This window comes from Diadema antillarum, unplaced genomic scaffold, assembly GCF_040938485.1.
Source record: "Diadema antillarum isolate AM-2024a unplaced genomic scaffold, OU_Dant_1.0 scf00000000, whole genome shotgun sequence".
In the NCBI taxonomy this organism is placed as follows: Eukaryota; Metazoa; Echinodermata; class Echinoidea; order Diadematoida; family Diadematidae; genus Diadema; species Diadema antillarum.
The window spans coordinates 1,257,014-1,284,610 of NW_027270889.1; the positions used below are offsets into that span (position 1 = coordinate 1,257,014).

A 27,597-nucleotide genomic window follows, 5' to 3' on the forward strand; every position below is an offset into this window, starting at 1 on the left:
ATTTTGCACTTGCTCTCTAGTTTGTAGCTCTACATCTTGTCGAGGAACTTGTCCAGGGGAGGAATGCCTTCACTGAGGCCCTTGCGCTTTCTCGTGGCCGCAATAATGGCTCCCGACTTGGTGGAGGTGTCAGTGGGGTCGTCCGTGATGAGCTGCCAGTGGTCAAAGACGCACTGTGGGAAGGCCTGGCCACCGGTGTTGGAGCGGAGGTCAGCCGTGAAGCCTACATGCAAGGAGAAACAGAGTGACATGCACAGTGAGTACAAACTGCCAGCGGGAAGACACTAACAGAAGCTAACCCTTAGTGAGCCCATGTCCACAGCAAAGACATCCCTACATATTGGCAATCTCTATAAACATCTCCCCCAAAAAAATACAGCAAGAAGGTCACAACAATGTAACAAGCATGACCTAAATGTAACATTGACTAAACTATGAGTCTACTGAAAAAGTGGATATTTTCGCGCGACTGATAATCGCACAATCCTTGACATTCCATGTGGTGTGTCGCCATTGCAAAAAAGCCATGGCCACATTTCATGACTTTTTTCCCTTACACTCTCACGCATCTTTTGACATCAAATTTGTGACCCCTGGGCACGCAGTTCTGAAGTTACGCATAAATATGTACATGCATGTCGGACCAAAAACTGCTCAAAAACCTAAATTCTACAATTTCGATGCAAATTGTTGCTACAGTCAAATTTTAATATCAAATTTTACAGTCAAATCGACCATGGACTGAAGACGGACAGAGGGACAACCCTAAAATACAAACACAAAATACAAAATGCCTTTGGTTATACTTCATGGCCGAGGCATAAAAACCTATTGGATACTGTATACACCGAATATTTCGCGAGGTTTTTAGTATCACAAATTTCGCGAATGGGATGCTTTTCGCGAATTAAAAAATGTGTGAAAATATCAACTCTCATTCCAACATAAATGTGATGGGCATGCATACATTTCTTCTCTTGGAAATGTACTCCACCATTACAAATTTAACCACTCGCGAAATTGTCAGGGTGACCAGATTCGTGAAAAATTTGACTCAAGAAATATATAATGGCGTATACAGTATCTTGTTCCAGGAGAGGAAGAGTACTTACCAAATGATTCGTTGACAGGGAGGTATGCCTTCACGATGAACATGGGTGTGCCTGCTACCTGACCCTCCTCAAAGACATGGCCACGACGTCTGTTGAGTACGCCATAGATTCCTCCAATGGCAGCCTCTGGGCACTGCAAACGAAATGATCAAAAGATGATTCACATTCGTGAAATTCTTCCATCCAGATGTTATTTCATTGCAAGTGATTGACAAATTGCCCTTCATCGACTGAATAGATCAGTTTGTTGTTTTTTTTCTTTTATCGAGGCTATTAATAGAAAAATTATCAATTCAGTGCTTATTTACGCCAATGTAGGGCAATTCTTCAATTAGTTGCGATCAAAGATGAAGGGAATAGACCCGTTGGTTTGGCTACTGCTTTAGTTTTTAAATCTATTTCTTTCAGCCATAACTGGGGGGCTTCAGTATGCCTATCAATGGCTGATTTATGCACTGACATAGCAATGCACCTCACTCCTTACATAACCCACCAAAACATATTTTGCTATTTTGGCACCCCCAGTTATGCTGACGTAAATCAGTGTTCTAAAACAGAATAGGTGTAGTTACTGCTCAACCTGACCACAGTACAAGTGACATTTATATGATGTAATTTCCCTTTTCCTGGAATCGACAGGTTTGTGTAGTAATATGATTTGGGGGGAAAACAGTATTTTCCATTTTATTTTCCGTTTTTCAAACAAGAAACCGTAATTGACAGCGCCCAGATGTATTCATAACACGTGTGTATTCCCCAAAGTCAGGTATTTAGGTGGCATGGCTCGACTCAAGCCCCGATTGACCCCACACCTCAGGGACAGTCGAGATAGTAGTGTGGACAGTGAGTCATAAACAAAGATATTGACAGGTTTCTCGTGACTGTCTACGCAATGCAGGGCAAATGATACTGAATAATCGGGGAGGCTTTTGCACTTGTTACAAAATAAAAGAAATTTAAGTTTTCAGAGGGTTTCCAGTAAGATGAGGGAGAGACTCCAAACTCATACCTGAATCTCCACCAGGTAGACTGGCTCCATGATGCGGGGCTGCGCCGTGAGGAGGCAGGCCAGGAGGCAACGACGCGACGTCGGGATGATCTGGCCACCGCCGCGGTGGATGGCGTCGGCGTGGAGCGTCACATCGTGGATGTTGAATCGCACGCCTCTCACGTTCTCCTCTGCCAGGATACCCTAGAGTAAGAATGATGACAGTAACAGGACATGAAGAGCAGGGACAAATGCAGGCAGAGAAGAAATTGTTAAAACACACAAGAAACAACCAAACAAACAAACAGTGCAGTGATAGAGACCATCTCCACGTAGCTCAGTAGGCATGCCAATTCAATGTGATTCCAACCGTATCTGGGCACTTAATACCCCCTGGGCAACTACCATCTGGACAACTACCTTCCTTGCGCAATTACCCTCCACGGCAACTACCCCCCGGACACCGGATAACTACCCACTGGTTAACTAACCCCCCCCCCCCCCCCACCCCCCCCCCCCCCCCATAACTACCATCCAGATAATTACCCCCCCAGAAAATTACCCCCTAGATAACTACCTCCCGGATAACTACCACCCAGATAACTAACTACCGGAGAACTACCCCCTGGATAACTACCCCCTGGATAAACTGCCCCCCCCCCTCAAAAGAAAAAATGCAGTATCTGACATTTTTGTCGATTTTCACTTTTTTGCATAAATAGTCAGTGGGCAATCCTTGTTCATATGACATATTCATTTTGTTGAAAAAATGTTTGGAAAGCTACTTTTTACTTAGTAATCCAGGAGGTAGATATCTGGGGGTAGTTATCTGGGGGGTGGTTATCCTAGGGGTAGTTATCCCGGGGTAGTCATCCTGGGGGTGGTTATCCGTGGGGTAGTTGTCCTAAGGGGGAATTGCCCAGAAGGGTGATTGCCCTAGGAGGGTAGTTTGTAGTTGTCCAGCAGGTAGTTGCCCTAGGGGGGAATTGTCCTGGGGGGGTAATCATCCCAGTGGTAGTTATCCGGAGGGTGGTTTTCCAGGGGGTAGTGTTCCTAGACCCGATTCCAACAGCAATTTAAATCATCTACAGATAAATGTAGTGTGCATAATTCTGATGTCTTTATGCAAAAGTCTTGCATTTGCAATAATGTAGCTACTGCGGTTCCGGTTATCAAAAAGAAAAACAATCGTAAAATTTCTCGTACAATTTACATCAAAGCAAAGCTTGACATTTTGTCTACAACTTTGGTAATTACATGATTAAGGTAACAAAAATCTTCCCATCCCCCCCCCCCCCCCCAAAAAAAAAAACACAAGAGACCTGCGGGTCTAGCGCTCACCTGAGTATCGCAAGTTCACCTTTCACGCAGTCACTAATCTAAATTATTCACAGCTCTACTAGAATTTGACCAGGCATTCTCAAGTAGAAGATGAAAATGTACAATAAGAGTCCAATTCTTTTAAGATTCCATAAGTTGGGGGGATTGGGGCCCCCTGGGGCCCTCTGGGTGTGGCATGGTGCCCATTTTGATAAACTGAGATCCTGACCCCCTAAGGATGCTACCTGCCAAGTTCGACGAAAATCCATCATGAGGTTTTCAGGAAGAAGATGAAAATGTACAATTCAGGCCCCCATTTGGACCTTCCCACCCCCCGCCCCCTGCCCCCAAGAGGGGCACCCCTGGATCTGCTATGAACAAATTTGAAACTACAGTCATTAATGTACTCACTCATAGTATTATCTTAGCTCTATAACTTTTGATTCTAGAGAAGATTTTTAAAGATTCCTTCATTTTGGGGGGTTTGGGCCGCCCTGAGGGCCCCCTGGGTGGGGCATGGTGCCCATTTTAACAAATTGAGATCCTAACCCCCTAGGGATGCTACCTGCCAAGTTTGGTGAAAATGGGTCAAGGGGTTCTCAAGAAGAAGATGGAAATGTACAATTTAGGCCCAATTAGGACCCCTCCCCACCCCCCTCCCCTGGGTCCCAAGGGGGGCACCCCAGATTCTGCCATGAACATACTTGAAACTACAGTCATCAATGTACTAACTCATAGTATTAACTTAGCTCTATCACTTCTGGTTCTAGAGAAGAAGATTTTTACAGATTCCTTCATTTTGGGGGGTTTGGGCCCCCAGGGCCCCCTGGGTGGGGCATGGTGCCCATTTTAACAAATTGAGATCCTAACCCCCTAGGGATGCTACCTGCCAAGTTTGGTGAAAATGGGTCAAGGGGTTCTCAAGAAGAAGATGGAAATGTACAATTTAGGCCCCATTAGGACCCCTCCCCACCCCCCTCCCCTGGGTCCCAAGGGGGGCACCCCTGATTCTGCCATGAACAAACTTGAAACTACAGTCATCAATGTACTAACTCATAGTATTAACTTAGCTCTATCACTTCTGGTTCTAGAGAAGAAGATTTTTACAGATTCCTTAATTTTGGGGGGTTTGGGCCAACCTGGGGGCCCCCTGGGTGGGGCATGGTGCCCATTTTAACAAATTGAGATCCTAACCCCCTAGGGATGCTACCTGCCACGTCTGATGAAAATCGGTCTTGGGGTTTTCAAGAAAAAAAAGACGCCGGACGAAGGGCGATCGCAATAGCTCACTTGAGCCTTTGGCTCAGGTGAGCTTAAAAGTTACATAGATCTAAAGAACACAATGTTTTACAAAAGCATGGCAATGTCTCTGTCTCAGAATAATGTAGAACACACAAGGTTTACATCATGGCACATAAAGAGTAAGTAGCAGAGGCATGGAAGTATGTGAACATGTACATTTCCTGCGTTCAATCAAAATTCAACGTTTTCTATTTTTAGAGGAACAAAGGGGAGAAGGGAAGAAGTAAAAGTGACTATCATGAGAAATGCTTCTGATCTGTCACAGCAGGAGGGGCACTCACCTCTTTCGTGGCCCACTGAAAGCCGGCCACCACGCTGTCCTTGATCTCATTCAGGTACTGGACTCCCTTGGTGCAGTCTATGAGGAGGTTGGGGCCTGTGCCCTCTGGCCCAAAGCACCAGATCTTGCGAGCCTCGGTGGCATCATACTCGTACTTCTCCGTCAGATAGCGTGCACGGGCCTTGAACTCCTGCTTGGTACTTACTTTTCCCTGAAGGAAAAAGGGTAGAATTCTATTCAACAATAACATACCTACACAACAAACTCTGCATGTAACAATAACTGCACCATTCTGGCTTAGTTCTGTAGTGCCGAACACTTCTTTTATACAGTGCATATGTTAAGAAAGGTAATCCAACTTAGGAGGAATACTATGTCATAATTGTCAGCTATGGAGAGTGGAATGTTGGTTGTATGGAAAGGGGAACTCTTCCTCTATCCATTGACACCTAATTATGTTGATATATGCGATGCATGACTGAGCACATGAACTTTAAAGACAACAAAATATTGCACTTTTTCCAAGTTTGAGTGTTATTGTGAAGGAACAATGGATGCCTTACTATATGGATGAGATATGTCAACGAAAGTGGTCAAATTAACATGCCCATCCTGCAGGACTGCAGAAATGTGTTTTGGCTTTTTCCCACCTTTTACGGTCCATAACCTTCAACATGGTCACGTTGTAGATAACTTGGTCACTACCACAAAGGCTAACCTATTATCCATTTTTTCGCTTCACATTCAAGACATGGTTTGTTGCTGGGAGCTATGTGTTGAATATGAACAGAGGAAAATGGACTGTGTACAGAGGAAGAAGGAGCATTTCATTACAGATAGCACCCCTTACGTCGTCAATGTCTTCGGCTAAGCCGTCAGGGAATGGCGCTGCCGTCATGAAGAGACGGTTGTGCTTGTTGGGCGACTTGGACAGGCAGGTCTGGCTGGAGGGTTCACTCACAGACTCTCTGTACGACACCACCGGATCCGATTTCTGGAAGAATGAAATGGAAGCAAGATTCATTACTTCCATTTTCTTGTTATTCAACTAGTCAATTCATAACATTATGAATCGACCCATGGATAAGCGGCATGTGCTTCCTCCACACTCAGAAGCCTGTTTCAGTTTTACTGCCAGGTTTGGATTGCTTTGGTTTGCGGGGCAAGACAAGAGAAACTACTAATGGGCAAATTTCTGCAGCAATTTTATGTTCAAATCTGTCTCCCCCAACAGACTCTTGCAAAAGTCTACATTCTTTGTGAGAGGCAAACCTTCAGAAGCTACATTCCCCACGAGACCGTCGGCCGAGTCTAGCCATGACAATGCTGATGGCCTCCTGCTTTCTCATTGAATCAAACTGCCTTTTATGATTTATAGAACCATAAATTATGCTGCCATATTACATCAGATTGCTCTTTTGTTGTGCCCCTTTGCAATTTTAGTTGTTTTATGTAATTCGCTACAATGTAATTTTATTTTGGTTTGACTTGAAAAGCAGAATAAATCCAAAAACACATTTGCCTCATTATCCTGCAAATTGCCTATTTTGATATTTACTTTTTAGTTATTTTTGGCAAAGCTCAAGTCAATCTTTTCCATTTGGTGAACAATGAAATTTGGTGGCCCAAGGGGGCTACCAAAACATATCCTACAACATATCCTAAAATGTGGTGGCCAAACATCTATTTCAGGTAGCCCTGGGATACAAGGCCACTGCTAATGTTGATCCTTGCTTTCGGCATATGGTGAGGTAACAGTGACAAGAATAAAAGAAAACAAACAAACAAGAAAACACACACACACACACACACACACACACACACACACAAGGAGAGCAACAAGGTACCTTGAGAGGAATGCAGGCATGGTCCTCCTCCAGATCCTTGAGGCAGATTTCCAGGTGGAGCTCTCCTGCTCCTGCCACAATGTGCTCTCCAGACTCCTCGGTGGTGCACTGCACCATGGGGTCCGACTTGGCCAGTCGCTTGAGGCCCTCCACCAGCTTGGGTAGCTGGGAGGGGTCCTTCGCCTCCACAGCCACACGCACCACGGGGCTGACGGAGAACTTCATGACCTGCAGCAAAACATAAATCCGTAAAACACATATCACAAATTTCTGCAAAAGAGAAAAAGAAATGTGTTAAAAAAAAAACAACTAGAAATGTCGCTATGGCGACTGGTATGCCTCCGCCATAATGCATGATTCTCCTAATAGGTCTAGATAGTACATGTGGACAATGTGTGATTACATTTTCACAAAATTGGCAAAATATTAAAATGACAAGTTTGTCACAAATGTGTTGAATGTTCACCTTCCTTGACCTAGGTTTAATTGGATGAATAGGAGAGCATGTATTTGGATTTGAGGACTTTAACTTGACTTTGACCAATTCATACGTTTATGCATTGAGTAATTTTCAAGGTATGGAGAAAAAGTTTTGTCATCCATCTGAACATAATTAGACTGATCAGGAAGCTCAGTTTTAGAATCTTTTAAATCGATCAAACACAATGTTAATCAGTGGCTTTAAACTGAAGTTTATGGGTCTAACATCTGTAATATTATATAAATATTTTATTTTTGTTACATCATAAGGACCTTTGTGACCTTTGACCTTTACCCCAAAATACCAGTGAATATTTGTCTTGTCATACTCTACCCTCACACCAAGTTAAACATTCATGTCTCATAGTATATAAAATACTGTACCAAACATTTTTTTTTCACAAAATAACTTGTGACCTTTGACCCCGTGACCCTAAAATCCAAACAAAGTATTATCCCCCAGGATATACCCTCATACCATGTTTGATGTAAAACCACCACACGGTTCTTGAGATATCGACAAAAACAAAACGGGACGTACGGACGTACGACCCGAAAACATAATGCCTCCGGCCACTTCGTTGGCGGAGGCATAAAAATGTCAAGGGGGGTAATAAAACCGTCACCATTTCAGGCAAATCAACTAATGGCTTACCTCAATCCACCTACCATTAGATATTCCTTGCAAAATATAAATCTACTATATAACCACCAATGTTTGTGTGTATTTTCATTTTGCGATTTTTGCAAAAGCCATGATTTGCAAAATTAAATGTACACCAAAGTTCTTGTCTACATAATATGCAATGAATGCCAGCGGCAACTCGCAAAAATTTCATAACGCGAAAAATGCCTTTGGCCGCAATTCGCAAAAATGTCATGCCGAGAAAATATCTTGCATTTGCAGTACGGAAATTCACCATGTGTTTTACTGTGGGCATGCTCCAGAGGCAATTTAGAAAATCTGATTATTTCACAAGAGCTGACATTCTTATCTCAGAACCATCACACCCTTACCCTGAGGTTGTGCGCATTCTCATATGTTGTGATGGTTCCAGTCTTGACGAGGTACTGATCCACACCGACCAGCCCAACGATGTTTCCACAGGGAACGTCTTCAATGGCCTCAGTGTAGCGACCCATCATCAGGATGGTTCTATGCGAAAAGTAGGTGAACATGCGTATCTGTTACTGCAAGCACTCACGCTTACTTAAGTATGGATTCTAGAGCACTACACTGGCCTTACACATGACATTTGCAGCTAGAAACAACCAAAATAGTTTCTTGGCCCCTGAGAGCCGTTAGTAGTAAAGGGCCACACTAATTGACACATTTGAGAGACTTTTATTTTGTTGTTTTTTTTGCTTGTCAGCTAAAAAAAACATTGAAGTGGCACAGAAGTTACGCTGAAGGCCTTTATCTTTGATTTTACAATTTTTTGCTTGTTAGCTGATGAAACCTGAAAGTGCCCCCCCCCCCCCCCCATCTTGAAAATGTGGCGCCGGCCATGATATGGATGAGACGAGTCAAATCAAGAGTGAAGACTCCAGATTTACCAGGAGCAATGGCATACCTCTGGATGTTCTTCACATACAAGTCTTCCTTCTTGCCAGGGACGTAGTTTGGTCCCATGATGCGGCACTTCTGGCCGGTGGCGATGGTACCGGAGAAGACGCGACCGAAGGCGTAGAAGCGCCCTTTGTCACTGGTAGGCACCATCTTTGACACATACATGCAGAGAGGAGCCTTGGGGTCACAGGTCTTGATTCCTTAGGGAGTAACAACAGGAAAAACACACGATTTAACCCATCTGGACTTACAATGTTGATTTCTTCTCACTGAAAGAAGCCATTAATGTTTTATGGGGGCTGGAGTTACTGTAATACAATGTAAAGATAAAATTGATATAGTAGGGTAACACACAGATGATACACGGCAAACACCAAGCAATGTCTTGCATGCACATTTCAGTTTGTGTTTTTCAATGTTAACTCTTTGACTTAAGATTTCAGTAAAAAAAGACAAATATTCCAGTGGATTAGGGTATGGAATATTATACCAAGGGCTGCACACTAACCCATTTTTTTTTTTCTTCTACTAGACTAACCTGTCTTTAAGACCAGTAGGTAGCCATTTTTCCCCCCATTTTTTACCGGTCCATTCCTGAAAAATATACTGGTCTGATATATAGTGATATTTACTGGTCCTGGACCGTCTGTACAATTCCAGTGTGCAGCATTGCCATACCCTTAGACTCTGGGAAGCACCCAAGGGTTTGCAAATAAGTCTTTAATGATTTCTATGAAATCTGAAGGAAAAAAAAAAAAAGGAGGGGCCTATAAACACCCAGTGGGTCGTTTATACCAAGGCCTCACTCACTCCCCTCCCTCAACTCTTCCAGAACTTATCCTGCTGCATTGAAACATGTATGTCTTTTTACTGCCATCTCCTGCACAGACGACACCACATGTCGGGGTTGCCAGTAACAACATTGGAATTCCTGTTCTTCAAAAAGTGCATGTTAGGCATACACGTCTGTGCTACCCCCATGGCAGAGCAACACTCGTACGATCTACAAATCAATAACATTACGTAAATTATCATTTATATTGTCATGTGTTTAGTCTGTACGACAAAATTAAAGAACAAATATTGGAAATAGAGAAATACAGGAGGAAAAGAACAAAATGGCAAAGGAATTTTACAGGATTTTAAAAAAATCATTATTATCAAAAAGTTCCAATTTTCTTCCTGCAAGACATCCAGGTAATGGCAGTTTGGGACCGAGTGCCTTACCAAGAGCAACTGGGTCATCATGGGGTCCTTCGTAGAGCATTTCCATACGGTACTTCTGGGCTGTTTGGGGCGACGGCAGGTGGATGGTGATCATCTGAAGCATGGTTTCTCCGGCAGGAATCCATGAACGCATCACAGTCTACAGCAAGAGCAACGGAAAAACATGCCAAGTGGAAGTAACCCACAAAATGGACAAGATAATGCAAGAGACCGACTTTTGAAGGCATCACACATGGGACTTGAGAATGATTGTAGACTGGACAGGCTCTCACATAAGAAAAATTCTACTAAAACCTCAAGCAACATACCCGCCAAGCACAATCCCACAGGACTGCTACACATGGGTTAAAGTATAGCCCTTCATGTGCACGCTAATAAAGGTTAATTGGCCTTGATCTGTACGATATATCCTTCTTTAACCTCATCCCTATCCCTCTATCTCACTCCCACCCAAGTGTGACTCTGATTCACAATGCAAACTTTGAGCATGATAGGGGTGTGTTTGTGAAAATGGCATCTTGTGTATTCTTAATGTGCTGGCGTATGTTTTGTCTGTGTATGTATGTGTGTGTATGTGTGAGTGTGTGTATGTGTGAGTGTGTGTGTGTGCACAAACGTTTTTATCAGTTGTAGTTTATAGAAAGAAGAGACATAACGCTGTATTTACTTTTCCGGGGTTAGTTTTAAATAAGGCCCATTGCCTTCTCACTAACCCCTTCACTTAATATCTTTGCAGGCTGTCAAGCGGGATAATGTAAAAAAGTAGGAATAAAGTAGGAACAAAATCTCTAAAAAAGTAGGGAAAAAGTAGGACATAAGAGGGAAAAAGTAGGGCATTAAAGAAAAAAAAGTAGGAATAAGTCAGGACATGTGCAGGCTTTTTGGAGTAGTTTTCGTCGATACTCACCAGAACTCTTGATGTCACATGTAAATCTTAATTTGTACTCACAACCCTGCTGCCTCAGCCTCACTTTTGCTCCTGGGAGAGCCTGGTAATTTTGAGCGATGATGAGAGCTGGTTGAGCACTGCTCCAAGTCCTAGGCTGCAATATCAGTGGGATCAATCACATCTGCACAGGAGCAAAAGCTGAGGCTGGCAGCAGTCTTGTGGTTGATTGGTCTGTGTTATCCCTCTTTCATGCTGAAGAGGCTCTCCCCACCAGTAAGAATCTGCAACTAGAGTCTACTCATCATTTCTGAATATAAATTATTCAAGTAGCCTTGCACATTTTTTTTTTTGCGGGGTTTTTCACCAAAAAAGCAGGAAAAAGTAGGAAAAGCAGGATTTTGAGCAAAAAAGTAGGAAAAGTAGGGACAGCAGCAAAAAAGTAGGAAAAAGTAAGAAAAGTAGGGCCACTTGAAAGCCTGTCTTTGGTTGTCTGTTTGCTTTGTTTGTTTGTTTGTCACATTGTCATGTTATACTTGTCATACCATTGTCACATTTTATGTATGCATGTTTTATAAAGTGAAAATAAATGAAATGAATTAGAAAATTAATATTTATATTCCGTGGAAAAGCAGTACTTTCCATGAAACCTGAAGTATGTTTGGCAAAAAATAAGAAATAAAATAAAATAAAAAATAGCACAGAATACTGGTAACAAGCACCAGTTGGCGTCTCAGGACAGACACGAAATACATATTGACACAGAGCCTGTCATCACATGATAACCCCAAAACTTACCTTGACAAGTGGTTTGCCTTCCAGTTCTTTCTGCTCTTTGGTGAGTTTGATCTCAAGCTTCTCTAGAAGCTTTGCGGTCTCTTCCTTCTTGAAGTTCATGATGGCGTCGAAGACCTAAATAAAATGACAATTATATAAGTGCTTGGTTATGAATTTCAATTTCATCTGATTTATGTAGCAAGAAGAAGCAAATATACGCTTTTTTTAACACTGCCTATCATTCCTTAATATTTGTTGCAAGCTGTGCCTCTGACGATTCATTTTTTTTTTCAAATGAAGCACTAGGAGAGATGGTCTCAAATACAAAAACAGCAACTGCTATATTGTGTCTCCTCCATCCAGGATGCTTTTGAATGCACACCTTTAAAATACAAAAGAGAATGAATGGAATGAGACGGCAGGGAATAATTTTCCTGGTATCGCATCGCAATTTGCTATGCGTTTTTAGACCACTGCTGCGCAAACTATCTTTTGCGTAGCAGTTTTCTTCCAAAGAAGTGTTCAGGATATCATTTGAAATATTGTTCACCGGCTGAAATTGCTAATCAAATTTGAGTTGGAAAATTATTCCCTGAAAGGTACAAAGAATATGGAAAAAGTGTGAAAGGAATCAATCAGTGCTGTAGTGAATATCTGATCGAAGGCAAGGTGCCAATCATCATGCCAGTAGAAGATGTAGAGTAGCAATTTTTGCTACTTGTAATATCAGTGGGACGAAGACTTCCACCACAGAATAAAAAGTCGTCATGAACGTTCTGCCTAACCTTGTAGATGGGGTCCAGGACAAACTGGTTGAAGCCACGGACGTAGCCGTCGCCTCCCGTCTTGTTCCACTTCTTGGCTTTGGGGTTGAAGAACTGATCCCCCCACAGCCTCTTCATGAGCTTAGCAGGCTCGATCTTGAACTTGGAGGCGTAGACTTCAGCAAACTGCTTCAGGGTGAAAGCCCAGCCATGGAGGCCAGATCCAAATCCCACAGTCCCCTTGCATGGGTCGACCTGTGATCAGAACAGCCATATTTTTTTCCCCTCATTACATGGAGATAATGTCATACATTGACAATACTTGAAAGGGAGAAAAAGAAAGGCTGCAGAACGGGGGAAAATTTGGGGGTATTTGGCACGACGTGAGACAAGCATGAGAATAAAAGTATACAATTTTTTTCTTTTTTTTTTTAGCTTGATACATGTAAAACTACTTCACATTTCTATTCCACAGTATTAAACAAACACAAATTTTATCTTTATCAAGCTGGGTTCTACTACTACTTGTGAGAATATTTCTAGTTCTACAGCATAGGAGCCGAAAAAAGAAAAACAGAAAAATCCCCAAATTATGTTGATGGTACTTGATTTTATTTAAACCAAAAAATAGACTAGAAATGTCGCCATAATGCATGATTCTCCCAATAGGTGTATAGTATAACGTCTTCACAATGTGTGATGACAGTTTCACATAACAGTTGCAGCGGACGACTATAATTAACTCCCTCGAAACCCACGAAAACATTTTGAATTTTGAACCGTAATCGAGGCAGTGCGAATCGGGCATTCTCATTTTCACCAAAATTTCACCTTCTCATATCTCCACTATACATTGACCAAAATCGCTTTAACTTTCAGTATCAATGCAAAATGATGATTTCTATCCTCAGATGAATAATCACGAGAAGCAATTGAGTACTTTTTAAATTATTCAACATTTCATGTTTCGCTGTCTCGGAAAACTACCCTCTAATTATTTCCAGACACATGAGGTCGCACCACTAAATATTCATGAAACTTAACATACATATTCATAAGACATGGGCGGAGGTTAGCAGGGTGCTGTTCGCTTTGCCGAAGACCTAGTTGCACATACTAGAATATGAGGGAAATAATGAAATTCTGATGAGTTGGCCTTGACCTTTGATCCCGACTATTGACCATGACCCCTAAATTCCCTAGATAATCCCTCCCAGTCAGTACATGCGTATGTACCAAGTTCCACGCAGATACATTGAACCATTTGCAAGAAAAGTGAAATTGTAACAGTTTCACCTGACTTTTGACCTTTGACCTTATGACATTAAACTCACTCTGGAGAATCTTTATGGAGTAGTACATGTCTACACTGAGTTTCAAGAAATTACCTTCGGGCATTGCATAGATATGGGGGAAATAGCAATATTTAATACCATTTGACCTTAACCTTTTGACATTTGACCTCTTGCTAATTTCACTAAAAAAACTACTCAACTAATGGCCCCATCATGTCATCCTTGGACCAAGTTTGGTGAAAGTTGCTTCATCCAGTTATGAGTTATAACGTAAACAGATAAATTTTAGGATTTGTCCTAGATCCTTGACCTTTGACCTCTGTCTGATTTCACTCAAAAACTAATCAAGTAATTGTCCGATCCCCATCATACATCATCCTCAGACAAAGTTTAGTGAAATTTGCTTGATCCATTCTTGAGTTATCGCGTAAATAGATACAATTTCCAGATATGACCTTGACCTTTAGCTGATTTCACCCAAAATCTAATTATGTAATTGCCCCATCATACTTAATACTTGGACCAAGTTTGGTAAAATTCCAGTCAATATTACTCAAGTTATCGCGTAAACAAAAGCGGACGGACATGCCAACGGACGTACGTACGGATGCACGTACAGACGGACAACCCGAAAACATAATGCCTACTGCACCACTTTGTGGCGGAGGCATAAAAATTCATAAATCCCGGGATCCAGAAAATCTCATGCAATTATATCAAAATGAGCACTCAGTAACAAAGACAATCATAAAAGTCTCCAAATAAGACAATGTATTTTGTACAGCTGAAGCAAGTCAACCTCATTTGCATTCTCTTCTCGGACTAGCTGTTTGAATGTGAGGAGAAAAAACAACAACTTTCCATTAAAATTGTTAAAGGATTAATTTCAGTTCAACAACCCTATTGAGAATTCTAATCCATCCACCCAATAGATAATTCTTATCATATCAACCTACTTATCATCCTGCTGTAAGAAATTGTAAACCAAAACTCACAACTAAATAGGCCCCTACCCTCAACTTACCTGGATGTTTCCCATGGGTCCTTCATCGTCGGCGTATGTGGCGACAATAACGTTGACGCTCTCCACGATACGCTGGAAGGTCTGGTAGAGGTCTTCCTGTTCCAGCTGCAGCTCGAGCAGAGCACGGTCCATCTTGTTCATGAAGAGGACTGGCTTGATGCGCTCTGCAATGGCCTGCCTCAGCACGGTTTCCGTCTGAACGCACACACCTAGTTTGGTGAAAGACAATGACACACAGTAGGTAGAATTTTTCTGGCTTGTAAATCTGTCAGCCCCCTCTCCCCCCCCCCCCCCCCCTTTCCAAAAAAGAAGAACAAGGAAAAAAAATGAATGCTCCCTATTTTCCCAATGCCAAAGAATGTGGGTAGGCTTCCCCCAAGTTGAAGTAAAGTAATCCAGCACACCTAAGAATACATTGAGTTGAATAACAAAATCATAGAGGAATTCTGTCAAATTACACTGTTAACCATCTTTTATTTCTAATCTTGTTACATCTACATGTATCCAAGTAATTTCTATTTTCCTCCATGCAGCCACCTCCTCCTTTTTGAACAGATACAGCACTCACGCACTATTTGCAGATGAAACAAAAACCCGTGCAACTGCTTTAAAAGAGTTCTAAAATGTGAGTTTGGGATAGAAACAACCAATGTAAAAATATGAATCACCAAAACTAAAGTTACGTACCATGTACTGTTAAACATACAAAATGTGAGAAACAGACATTTCCAGACTAAACCGTCTATAGTTATGGTTTATTGGGGGAAAAATGTTATAACCCATACATTTTAGGCTTGACAGCAAAATCCTTATAGGGTAGGATGTTTTGTGATACAACTGACACTACATGTATATATTATACAATGTACATCAAGTGACATCTCGAACATTTTTTAAATCACTGCTCCCAATGGCAAACAGTACCTTTACTCAAATGCCTTCAGTAGGTACAAAACATTATACAGCTCACTCCTCGTAGATTCCACTTACCACTGACACAGTCAACCACCACGAGGGCGCCGTCCGTCACACGCAGGGCAGCTGTCACTTCTGAGGAGAAGTCAACGTGGCCCGGTGAGTCAATCAGATTGATCAAGAAGCCTCTGGTTTCATCCTTCTCCTGAGTAATGTACTGCATGTCATTTTCACTCAGCTCGTAAAAGAGAGAGATGGCCCTAAAATATAAAAAAATGATAATTAAAAAAAAATATTAAATACATAACAAGTGAGAGTTTACTCATCACCAATATTTTGTGTGTTTTTGTTTTTGTTTGTTGTTTGTTTTGTGAGGTTTTTTTTTGTTTCTTTTTTGGGGGGTTAAGGTTCTTTATTCTATTTTATTCAATTTCTATTCTATTTCATTTTATTTCACTTTATTTGCAAAGAGCAATCCATAATACCCTTAGATATCAGCTGGCATCTCTGCATAGCTTTCACAGATAAAAGTTGTAAAACTGATGACATTAGACTACTTAAGAGAGACCAAAGGCGTGTCTTCATCAGCCCGAAGTTTCAAAATAGCGCGCTATCTTGCGGTTACCAAACTAGTCCGATGTCAAAATAGCGCGCTATCTGTGTAGTGAAGACGCAAATAGCGCGCTATTTGATCGGGAAAATTTCCCCCAAAATCTTGGTCTAGTTCGTCAACTACAGCGCTAATTCATGAAATAGCGCGCTATTTTGGGTGCGTCTCCATCAGTCCGAAATTTTCTCGATCCCTCACCGCTTCTTGTTAGCCAGCTGGCAATGGAAAGCGCATGTACAAGCTAGTAATTGTGTATAGTACATTACATGCACGGTGTATTCAAAGATCACATGTGTGTACTATAGGCCTATACTGTTGTTGTCATCTTTAAAACCAGGGAGGTGATTTCTCTCACCTCCCTATTAAAACTCAGTGCTGTGCATGCTAGCTGTTTTTTTTTTTTTTGTTTTTTTTTTTTGGTAAACTTCTTCTTCTGGTCCACTCTACCTTAGCTGAAGATTCTTGCAGATTGTGTGCATTTTGGATTTGTTTAAACATTGCAATTCGTTAATTTCATATATAGATGCCTCACTGGACAGAAGAAAGAGTAGCGTTATCAATATCCCTTTGGAGAGGATTTGCTGTACTGTTCACCTCCCTGGTTGACGGTGATACAAATTGTATATAGGAGGTTTTGAGCGGGGAAATCCACTTTCGAACCGCGAGCCAGGCAGAGTAATATTGCAAAGTGCGCATGCATCAATTTTCAGACTAATTTCCCGAAGCAGGCTGTTCGAGCTGATGAAGATGCACATTCGCTGTATCGGGCTATTTTCTAAGACCGCAAAATGTCCCGCTAGTTTGAACTTCGGGCTGATGAAGACACGCCTCAAGAGACAGAAAGAAATGGAGTAGACAAATAAAGGAGGGAACATACATACAGTGCTTGTAGATGTAGAGATGGGGGGGGGGGGGGGGGAGAGGGGCACCCAACAACACAATTCCCTACTATCAATGATTTCAGATAATCTATGCAGCACCTAGATAAAACGCCCAAACTGTAATCCCTATGTCCTTGCAACATCGCTGCATAAATACAATAATCTGCTGACCTTTGATAGTTCAACATGTGTATGGAGGAAAATATTTAGTTTACACAACCCTTACGTCATTCCTTGCCAGTGTTTAACAGTATATCATGAGATGTCAGCAAAGTTAAATAAAGCACCACATTGAATGAATTCAACTTGGCACAAAGGAATGCAGCTTTCATGAATAATGCACAGATCCCATTTTGTTTCCATCATATAGCTTGGAAGAAAAAAAGAAAGAGTCAACACTCATCAGAGTTACGAGTACATATCACTACCTGCCCTTCAATCACACTTTAAAGTGGAAATTTTCGCGCAAGTTCTTTTTCATGCTCACTTGGGTGAAATGACTTTGGCATGTTTTTAATTCCACACAATCAAAGAGAGAAACTATTTGTACATATTACAAGCAAAAATATTAATGTGCTTTTATTTGTACACAGTTATATCAACAAAATGTGGGAAAATTTCTACTTTTACAGTACTTCAATGTTAAAATGCTATTATTCAGCAAAGTATTTCAACTTCAAGTGAGTCCTATTATTACTTGAAGTGGTCCACAGTTCACAATCACATATTCTATATAAAACATGCAAATGGCTATCAAAATAACACATCTACACACAACATAAAAAAACCTAAATGATTTTTTAAAAAAAAGGTCGTCCCTGCTAGATGTTGCTAGGGATAGGATGAGGGAAACTGGAACATATTTGTTACCTTCCATTCTTTCTATTGTTTGATACGACAGGACATAAGAGGGAATTCTTACGTAGACTTGATGGTAATGCATCGTTCCTGCTCGTCCTTGCGGGTGTCGGTGAAGCGCATCTCACCAGCTTTTGCCTGTGCGATGATCCCAGCTTTGCTCACCAGGGAATCGGTCAATGTTGACTTGCCGTGGTCCACATGGGCTATCACGGACATGTTCCTGATGTTCTTCTTTTTGTCCATGATCTCACGGATCTGCTCTATGGTAAAGTTCACCTGTTCAAAGAATAAAGCATCATCCCTTCCATATTAAATCAGGGTGCTATACACTGTATAAGCACTTGCCTAATTGCCCCGGGCAAGTAAAAAATCAAATTCGGGCAAGTGTTTTTGAACAATGAGAACAAATACTTGCCCGAATTGGGCAAGCAAAAAAGTTTTGAAGCCACCCTTTTTTCACTTATTCTCCTCAACAAACCCACAAACTCATCCAAACAGAAGCTCACAAATAATGGCTGTTTAGTGATGCAACATACTTGATAATATAATTTCAGCAACTTTCCAACACTTATACAGTATGTGAAGAAGCCCCACTGCAATTCAACAGCAACACTTGATCAGACCAAGTTTGTTACTCCATTGTGTTTAAGTGTGCGAATCAATGTGTGCTGTGTATTCAAATGAGAGTGTTTTTAATATTAAGCCCTTGACTTACACATGATTTTCTATATTATTTCCATATATTCTAGAGTTTCTTTTTGGGAAAGTAAAATTGGGCAAGTGTTAGGCAGCAAATTTGAAAATTTGCTTACCCAATCAGGCAAGTGGTAAAATAAAGTTATGTAGCACCCTGCTAAATGTGCAAGGAGGCCATGAATAGGCTATCGCAACATATTTGTTGTTGTTTTTCTTTATGTGAATACACTGCTCAGGGAAAGAGAACCACCAGCAGAATAGGAGCAAGGCAGGAAATCTATCTAGCAGTCTAACGGTTACAGCTTCTATTAGTTTCCTTTGGGGCACCGATTTTCCAGAGCATTGCAATGTTTAACCTTTACAAGGTCAAGATCTTAGGGTGCGTTCGAGCGCTCATAAGAGAACCAATGCGAACTGAACCAAAGCGTACCGTACCAAACTGTGCCAGTTTTGGAGCGTTCGAGTGCTCTGTTGAGAAAGCCTACCTCAAGAGTTATTTCTAGAAAAGGTCACACATTTTTGAAGCAAGAATGTCATCCACCTGGCGCTTGAGCGATTTACAGCTGTCCCGAACAATGAGAATGATGTTTTCGAATTGTGACCCAGGCCTCGAATTAACCGACAGCCACCGACGGCCATGGCCGTCGGTGCCCCTCTCGTTGGCCGCAATGCCTTTTTTTTCCTTGATCAAAGAAAAAAAAATATGCCCTTTTTCTTGTGGCCGTGGTGTCCTTTTAGAATGAAAGTTATTATTTATGACGTATAATATGCCCTTTCTCAAAGTCTACACTCCAATAAACTTGAACAACTTTCCTGATCTCAAATATCATACCTGCAGTTCACTCGCGTCCCAATATATCTGATTCAAACTCAAAGTATCTTTCCGAGATACGAGACGACGTGTATGTACCATGTACGCCCGACCGGCTTTTACCGTCCCAACTGCCTCCGCAGCGCAGCGGCCATAGAGTTACTAGCTAGGCAGCGGCGGGCCGGAGCAAGTGGTCGCAAGCCATGCCAAATAAATGCCAGGCCTGTCGGACGGCTGCGAGCATTGCCATCTCTCTCGCTCTGCATTATGCTCAAGCAAAATGGCGCCGGAAGTGCTCCAAAGCGAGCGCGGCGTATGCGTTGAGAACGTACTGTATTACAGTACCTACATCGTATTGTGTATGGCCTACTGCCTAACGTCGTCTGCTGCGGAGAATATGCGTGCGTGCGCTGCTGGAGTGTAGCAGCACGGTCGATAGCATACAGCTAGCTCTATGGGGCATTGACATCACGTATAAACACCCAACATGCCCTTTCCAATGTGGCCTTGGTGCCCCTCTGACTGACCCACGTGCCCTTTAATGGCGGGCCTCTTGGAAAAAGTGCCCTTTTCTAAATGGCCTTGCCCCTCCAAAATCCTATTTCGAGGCCTGGTGACGTATGCGCATGATACGCGCATGCTTTACAGCAAACTTTTGGTACCCTGGTACGCTTTTGGAGCACATCGGGAAGTGGTCCACTTTTGGCTCGGTACACTACGGTATGGTACACTTAAGGAGCGTTGGAGCGCTCCTCTGGCGCGGGTACAGTACGGTACGCTTTAGGAGAGCACTCGAACGCACCCTTTGAATGAGCATGACAAATATAAGCATGCATGTAAACTTCAAGGCCTGAATTCCCAAAGGCGGTACAATCTTTGTCCATGGTTTAAACTATGGACAAAGACCGCAGTTTTGTATGGGGCACTAAGTGTTGCATGGCCTTACATGTTTTCGTTACAAAATGTTCGTATTCATTACGAAATGGCTGATTTTGTAACGAAATAGGCCATGCAACACTTGGCGCCCCATAAAAAAACTACGGTCTTGTCCATGGTTTAAACCATGGACAAAGATTGTACCACCTCCATGAATTCAGGCCATAATGTTCTTTACCATACCTATTCCTCTCTACAAACTGTTATATTGCATCCAATACCGGCTATCGGTGAGACTAATTTCTCAACTTGGAAGTGAGAATCGCTACATCCATTAGAAACGATCACTTAAAGTCAGTAAAGTTTTGTCACACACATCCAGAGCACACAAATTTTCAATTGTACGTTTGTACCTGCATCACTGAGTGGTGTAGCATATTATCTCCCACTGCATAATCACCCTATCTTGCATTCTGGTCGTATAGCAAAACCCACAAATTGCACTGATCAGCTGTTAACTAGTTAGTGACTTGGCTTGATAAATGCCGAAAAATTATTCATCAAAGCAAATCTGCATGTGCATTGGCTTTCTATGCCCCTTGTGAACAAATGTTAGTTACTAGTCAGAAGAGGTTGAAGAACTTACTGAAGATGGCAGGTACATGTATAGTAGAGTAAAAGGTGGCCTTTTTTTTTTTCAATTTCTCTTTGCTTTTACAGAACTGTGTGACTTGAAGAGCAGAATCGTTAGGATGATAAAATGCAAGTCCTTATGCATACATGTGTGTGTATGTATGCGTGTGCATATATCTGCCTACATGTCTGTGTGCATGAAAGTGTGTGTGTCGTATAACAAAGAGAATATTTGACAGTAAAGGACAAACATTGTTTTTAAGGCCAACAATATTTAAAAGAAATTACATAAATGCTCAAGTTCCTCAACTGTTTGAAAGTTTTCAGCATGTAAGTTAATTGTTTACTGAAATGCTATGGTCTCAGATAGAAAAGCAATGAAATGGGGGAAAATTAGCGACAATTTCATCTTTTGACTCTGATAAAATTACTGAAAATTTATCAAAGAAGCAATATCATTAGACAAGACTTGAATGGGTTCACTAAAAACTGGCAAAAGTAAGTAGATCTAGACATGTCTAGACATGTCTACTGTAGTTGTGAATAAACAGGAGACAGAGAATCTGAAAAGTAGAGGTCTAAAGGGTAGGCCTATTCTATTTGTTCATTTACAGTAGATGTATGATCATCGAAGACAAAGGCCACATTACCCAGCCGCGATGATAATGCTGAATAAAAGTTTTAACGTCAATTACCGTATAGTCGCCACTTGTGTGTATTTCCTACGCACTCCCGGGTTGGCGAACTAACGATAGGCACTGAATTAATTCGCCGCCCATAGCACGCCATGTATTAGCGCGTGTGTTATACACACACTTCAATGTAGGATGCATTGTGTATCATCGCGTTTGAAAAACTTTGTTTATCTGCCACCTGAAATTCATTCGAAATAAAAAACATTCTCGAATTAAAAATGGTTTTGTCAACTGTTACACATGGTAATTGGATTACAATTACAGTGTATTTGGGCAAGTCCAAGATAAGGTCCCCTCAGAAGGCAAAATTTCATCTTGGCTCAATATTGACATGTTTGGTATCATTTTGAAGCTTATGAGTTAAAGTTTTGATTTCCGTGAAGGAAAAAATGATATTATGTAAATTTATGCAAATTTCAAGGGCTTCATTTGCATAAATGTGAAACACAGCGTTACGTATGGGACATGTATAAAAATTCATATTAATTCAAAGGAAAGCAAATGATATTTGATTAATATGTGGACATAAGAAGTTCATCACATAGTTTAACTTAGTATGAAAATTTAGGGATTATGCAAATTATTATGCAAATTAGCTCGTGTCCTATCATGAGATGTCCCATACGTAACAAAATTAGGTCATTTTTTAAGGTATTTTCTGAAATTGCTAAGGTTATTTTAATGCCCTTTTGGAAAGTTCTAATTTATTGTTTAGACAAATTAAATACCAGAGAAAAAAGAAAAAAAAGTAAAAGAAATATTTTTTATTAGGCATTGAAATAATGTTACGTATGGGACAAATGCGTTACGTATGGGACATCCTCATACATATTGCATGTGAATGCATGTAGCTAGCTGGGAAGGTCTCTCAGTACACAAATGGTCAATCATCCTGAAGAAAGCATCCCAGCATTGTAGCTACTTTTTGAGTTATAGACACTTGAAACAATACATGAACTTGACTGAACAATTTTCAGAAAGGGGGAGGGGAAAATGGCAAAATACACAATGAAAAATCAGCATTAAAGGGATGGTATAGTTTTTTGTAGAAATGGGGATTCAGTTTTCAACATTTAAAGAGATGATTGGAAACCAATTATATGAATTACTTAAGAGCATAAAATCCTAAGACTAGAGGAATTCAAAGTTTATGTGATGGAGATCCAATTTGAAATTGTTGTGATATATGTATAGAAGAAAAAAAAAGTAAAATGATTTTTTTTATTGCAAGTGATACATAAATTGTCCTTATTCAGTTTTCAGTAGTAGCCACAACAAAATTCATGGGTATACATACTGAGTTGTGACTCGAATCAATGACCTGTTCTACTCGATCACTGGGGTTCCACGCAGCAGGTATTGCTTATTTATTAAACTTAATATTTCTTGTGTCAAGTTGTTTTTTAATTGAAACTAAATGGCAAACTGCCCTTCATCAATGCAAGGTAACACTTTAAACTATTCAATTTTTCAGTAATAACTATCCTGATAAAAATAGGGCATACATACTCAGGTTGGTCATAAAAAATATAGAATATGATTGAATGTGATTATGATGGTAAATATCTGGGGAATATTGTTCCCTTGTCAATCTCGATCAGTATTTGAGTAATTAATTTCAACTGATTCCACCTCAATAATTATGCAAAAATTTGTTTAAATGGGTATTTTGCAAAATTATTTTGCAAAATACCCATAAACATGGTTCTCCACACACTAAACGAATGGGGGACTAAGGGCATGCATACCTAGGTTGGTCATAAAAATATAAAAATATGATTGAATATGATTATGATGGTGAATATTTGGGGAATATTGTTTCCTTGACAATCTGGATCAGTATTTGAGTAGTTTCAACTGATTTTACTTCAATAATTATGCAAAATACCCATAAACATGGTTCTTCACACACTAAATGAATGGGGGACAAACTGTCCCATACGTAACTGTCCCATACGTAACACGTCATGTCTGTCTTTATTTAGAACCTGTAATTAGAGCTTTTTGCCTAATGACATGAAACTTACCTGTGATAATCTTGAGTGTTGTGACTTTCATCACAGTGAGTTACAAGTTGTAGAATGATATACTTTCAGAGAGTTTTGAGGTTGAAAAAAATGTTCAAAAAAACAAAATTTTTCTGGTCCCATACGTAACAGCACATATTTTCTCTTCTAGAATATAATTGTCACGGTCATTTTTCTCAATTTTTTACATGATTATACTTCTTCTAGATATCAATCACCATGATGAAGTTCAATATGATCAAAGGCCATTAACACTATTTTTCAGGTCATAAAAGTCTCTGAATGTCCCATACGTAACGTGCGCGTTATCTTGGACTTGCCCATTTGTGTTTTCATGGAGGAAAAAGGTGAATTTGGAATGTCTTTTGAGAGCGATGAAAATCTGTCACCCCAGCTCATCTGCGATCACGGCGCGCGTTACATGCAATGTCGATGTCTGGCGACTTTAGGTAGTGGCGACTTAATGGTAATCGACGTTAAACAGAGACACTACCAGGCTCCATACCATGGTGATTCTTTTATTCTTCACGCTTCGTAATTCTGGCAAACTTGATTGTTCTCAGGTAGAGCTCTACAACTTACAAGGCAGGGGATGATATCTGATTATAACTAATATTTATAAGACCCACACGTCACAGTAAAGTTTAAAGCAAGCTGCCCATATTTTAACCATAACGCTGTTCAAAATTTGACAGCCGGTTTCATGTAACGGTTAGAAACCCACGCTTTTGGATAAGTCAAGTTTTGGCACAGGTAGTCAAAATCTTGGTGCACGTTTTTTAAAGTACAGCCATATTTTACCACTGTATACAAGTCAACAGACTTGTTGGTAGGGTGTCTGATCGCGCACTGCCAACCTTCGGACAAAACGCGCCCCTATCTTACAACACGCAAGCCCCATAGAACACAATGGAGTCACGCGCCTACGCTGTCTTGACCCCGCGTTTTGTGCTAAAAAATCGCATTTATTGCAAAATCCCCGGTCCATGCCGCTATCGAATCCTAACAAATTTGGTATCGTATGAAAGAGGAAGTTTTGCTCCATAATCTATCAAAGCGCTGGTACATGACTCCGACGATAAATTGGTGTAAATGTCGTTAGAATCACACCTATCTCGATATCTCGGCGTCTGCTTCGCTACTTGTACCAGCGTGTGGCATGCGAGTAGTTTAGGATGTGCTGAATCCGATGGTGAGGTCGGTTTTTCGCTAGCTCCACGTCTTGGACCGGGGATATTGCCTAGAAGATACCCCTTGCAATAACTTTTTGATCTCAGCGAACGTGTTAGGCGTGGCTTCGTATGCAACAACCATAGTAACGTCTGAGCAAATACGCTCATACATATGTAAATCTACACGCATTCGCCGCCACATGGCGCGCATGCTCAGCTAGCTCGCGCGCTGTGTCTGTGTGTGTAAGTGTGTGTGTGTGTGTGTGTGTGTATCTCACGGACCTACACGTGTAGGTCAGCAGTGTGTCTACCGTCGCAAGGTAGCTACGTAGCTACATACAATGTAGTTCGCTAGATCGCTGTGTGTGTGTCTACTTACAAGTACGTGCGCGCGCGCACACCCGTGCCACTGAAAACAGACTGAGCTAACTAGCTAGCTGTCACGTCGCTTCGCTTGCGATAGTTCTACAGCACTGAGTTCTATGGGGTTACGATTGCCCAGCATTCACAATGTGCATGTATGTAACACGCTCGTAAACCACCTGGCGCATCAGTTTTAACGTAGTCAAAGTACATGTACTATTACTGGATTGATAATGATCATAACAGGCCTACAATGTATGAGTTAGCAATCCAAACGAATGACCATGTAGAGTCATATTTATTTTTTTTAATACTTCAATAGAAAAGTGCACTAACGATGCACGAGCAACAGTCTTTCTCGCGATCTTATGCAGCACAACAGATAGGCCTAGGCTACACAACGCACCATATCAGGCAAGTCAATCGTGAAGCGGTACCGCGGTGGAAGGTAGGTACAAATACCGATTTTTACGACTGACCTTCCAATCGACAAAAAAGGGCAAGCAACGATTTTGGAAGCTATACTCTTCAGCCACGAATGGTGGTAAAGTGGCATTCATGGCTAAATAGCCATATAACATTTTCACATGAACTGCCATAGATCGCGACAGCATCGACGTGTTATGTAGTCATCGCATTCAGTAGCCAGCTGTGTACGTGTGTACACACGTACGTAGTGTAGCGCATATAGCGTGTGTGTACAGTGTGTAGGTAGTACAATAATACACTCAAATGCACGCTCGCTAGCTCGTCCGCCGATGTTGGCTGGGCCGGAATGCATGCGCTACGTATTCATTGATCACAACGCTGAGCGCTGTATATGTACGCACAACATGTATTATGACGACACGAGGGGGAGTGGCTTCTGCGCTGGTTACGCGTTTTAGCAATCCGCTGTACGCTCATTAACCGGTCGCTGGCGATCTGCACGCGAATGCTACTTACCGGCCTTGTTTGCAAACATGATTTGGACACATTTTCGTGCGTGCTCGTCAAAAAAAAGTTGTAATATTGCAGTGATTTGAAAGTTGAATTTCTCGAGATAGAATAATTATTTTGCCATGAAATTTGAAATATATGCTAATGACATATTCTTCTTTCATATGAAATAGTTTATAATCCACCTTTTATAGAATTTCAAAAGTTGCAAAAATGCTACAGACACCCTATTGTTGGGGCGTTGGGCTTGACTTGGTAAGTTGGAAATGGGGGTCTTCACTCACAACCACGTCTTCTCAACATGCCAAACTGTGTATTGGACAAAAGAGGACGCTAATAAATTGCTAGAAAACTACATCAAACCGGTCTCTTTCTTCGGAACTACCGGTACCAAAATAGACGTTTATAGAATTTGGCTCATATTGTCCATTATTTCTACAATTCCACAAGACAGAAATGTGTCATCTGAATTGAAAAGAACGATGATTCTCAACTAAATTTACAGTACCACGGCCACGTACACCTACAGTACAGTACAAAACTATTGCGCAAACTGCGAAGTCCCCATACGTTTGCACTTACACACACACACACATCCCCGTTATCCAACTCCGTTCATTCATTCTCCGAGGATGATACACATCTCAAATAACCCTCGTATTTAACTCAAATTCTCAAATTTTCAGAGAATTTACAGAAACAACTTTTAAACAAATATTTCAAATACATAGATTTTCTCTGATTACGTTTAGATGATGCTTACCATCTTGGCTAGATGTTATTTTTACTCCCTCCAGCTGTCAGAAACCCTTACACGGATAACACCGGTAATCGAAAAGGTCCTACGTCAGACGTACACGTAGCACGTGAACATCACATAGTGGCACACACAATGATTATGCATGAACCGTGCAGTCGCCCGCAGTTTATGCAGTTTCGTTAGGCTCTTATATTTTCAATATAAGCGCTCTGCGTAACCGTATTAAACTCCCATGTCAACGAGAGTAGACACAAGAAACAACCTTAGGTCCACATGCCAATTGCGCAATATCCGTGCCATTCATTCCGTTGCGCGACATGTCGCAAGGAATGTTAATTAGGTGATCCGAGTATCCTTCGGATCACCTTCTGTATCTGTACGGATTCTTTCTTCTTCTTTCTTTCTTTATTTCTCCGCAAAAGTTGTGCAGAGGTTAGCTCAGAAAGTCCGCTGCCTATCAATTTCAAAATTATACCATGTATGCAT

The 27,597-nt window shown here is 41.2% G+C and overlaps 1 protein-coding gene across 1 annotated transcript; it reads right to left on the reverse strand.

Annotated features, from left to right (window-relative positions):
* On the reverse strand, positions 1 to 27,251 carry LOC139713454 (translation elongation factor 2-like). The gene is made up of 15 exons (XM_071625504.1): positions 27,115 to 27,251; positions 18,201 to 18,415; positions 15,863 to 16,047; positions 14,873 to 15,081; positions 12,575 to 12,808; positions 11,811 to 11,924; positions 10,127 to 10,265; positions 8,904 to 9,099; positions 8,347 to 8,485; positions 6,850 to 7,077; positions 5,853 to 5,996; positions 5,004 to 5,213; positions 2,122 to 2,304; positions 1,113 to 1,245; positions 1 to 223 (listed from the first exon to the last, which is right to left on the reverse strand). Exons 1-15 carry the CDS (start codon positions 27,115 to 27,117, stop codon positions 30 to 32), a joined length of 2,526 nt encoding a protein of 841 aa, XP_071481605.1. The 5' UTR covers positions 27,118 to 27,251; the 3' UTR covers positions 1 to 29.
* Positions 27,252 to 27,597: the final 346 nt, after the last annotated feature.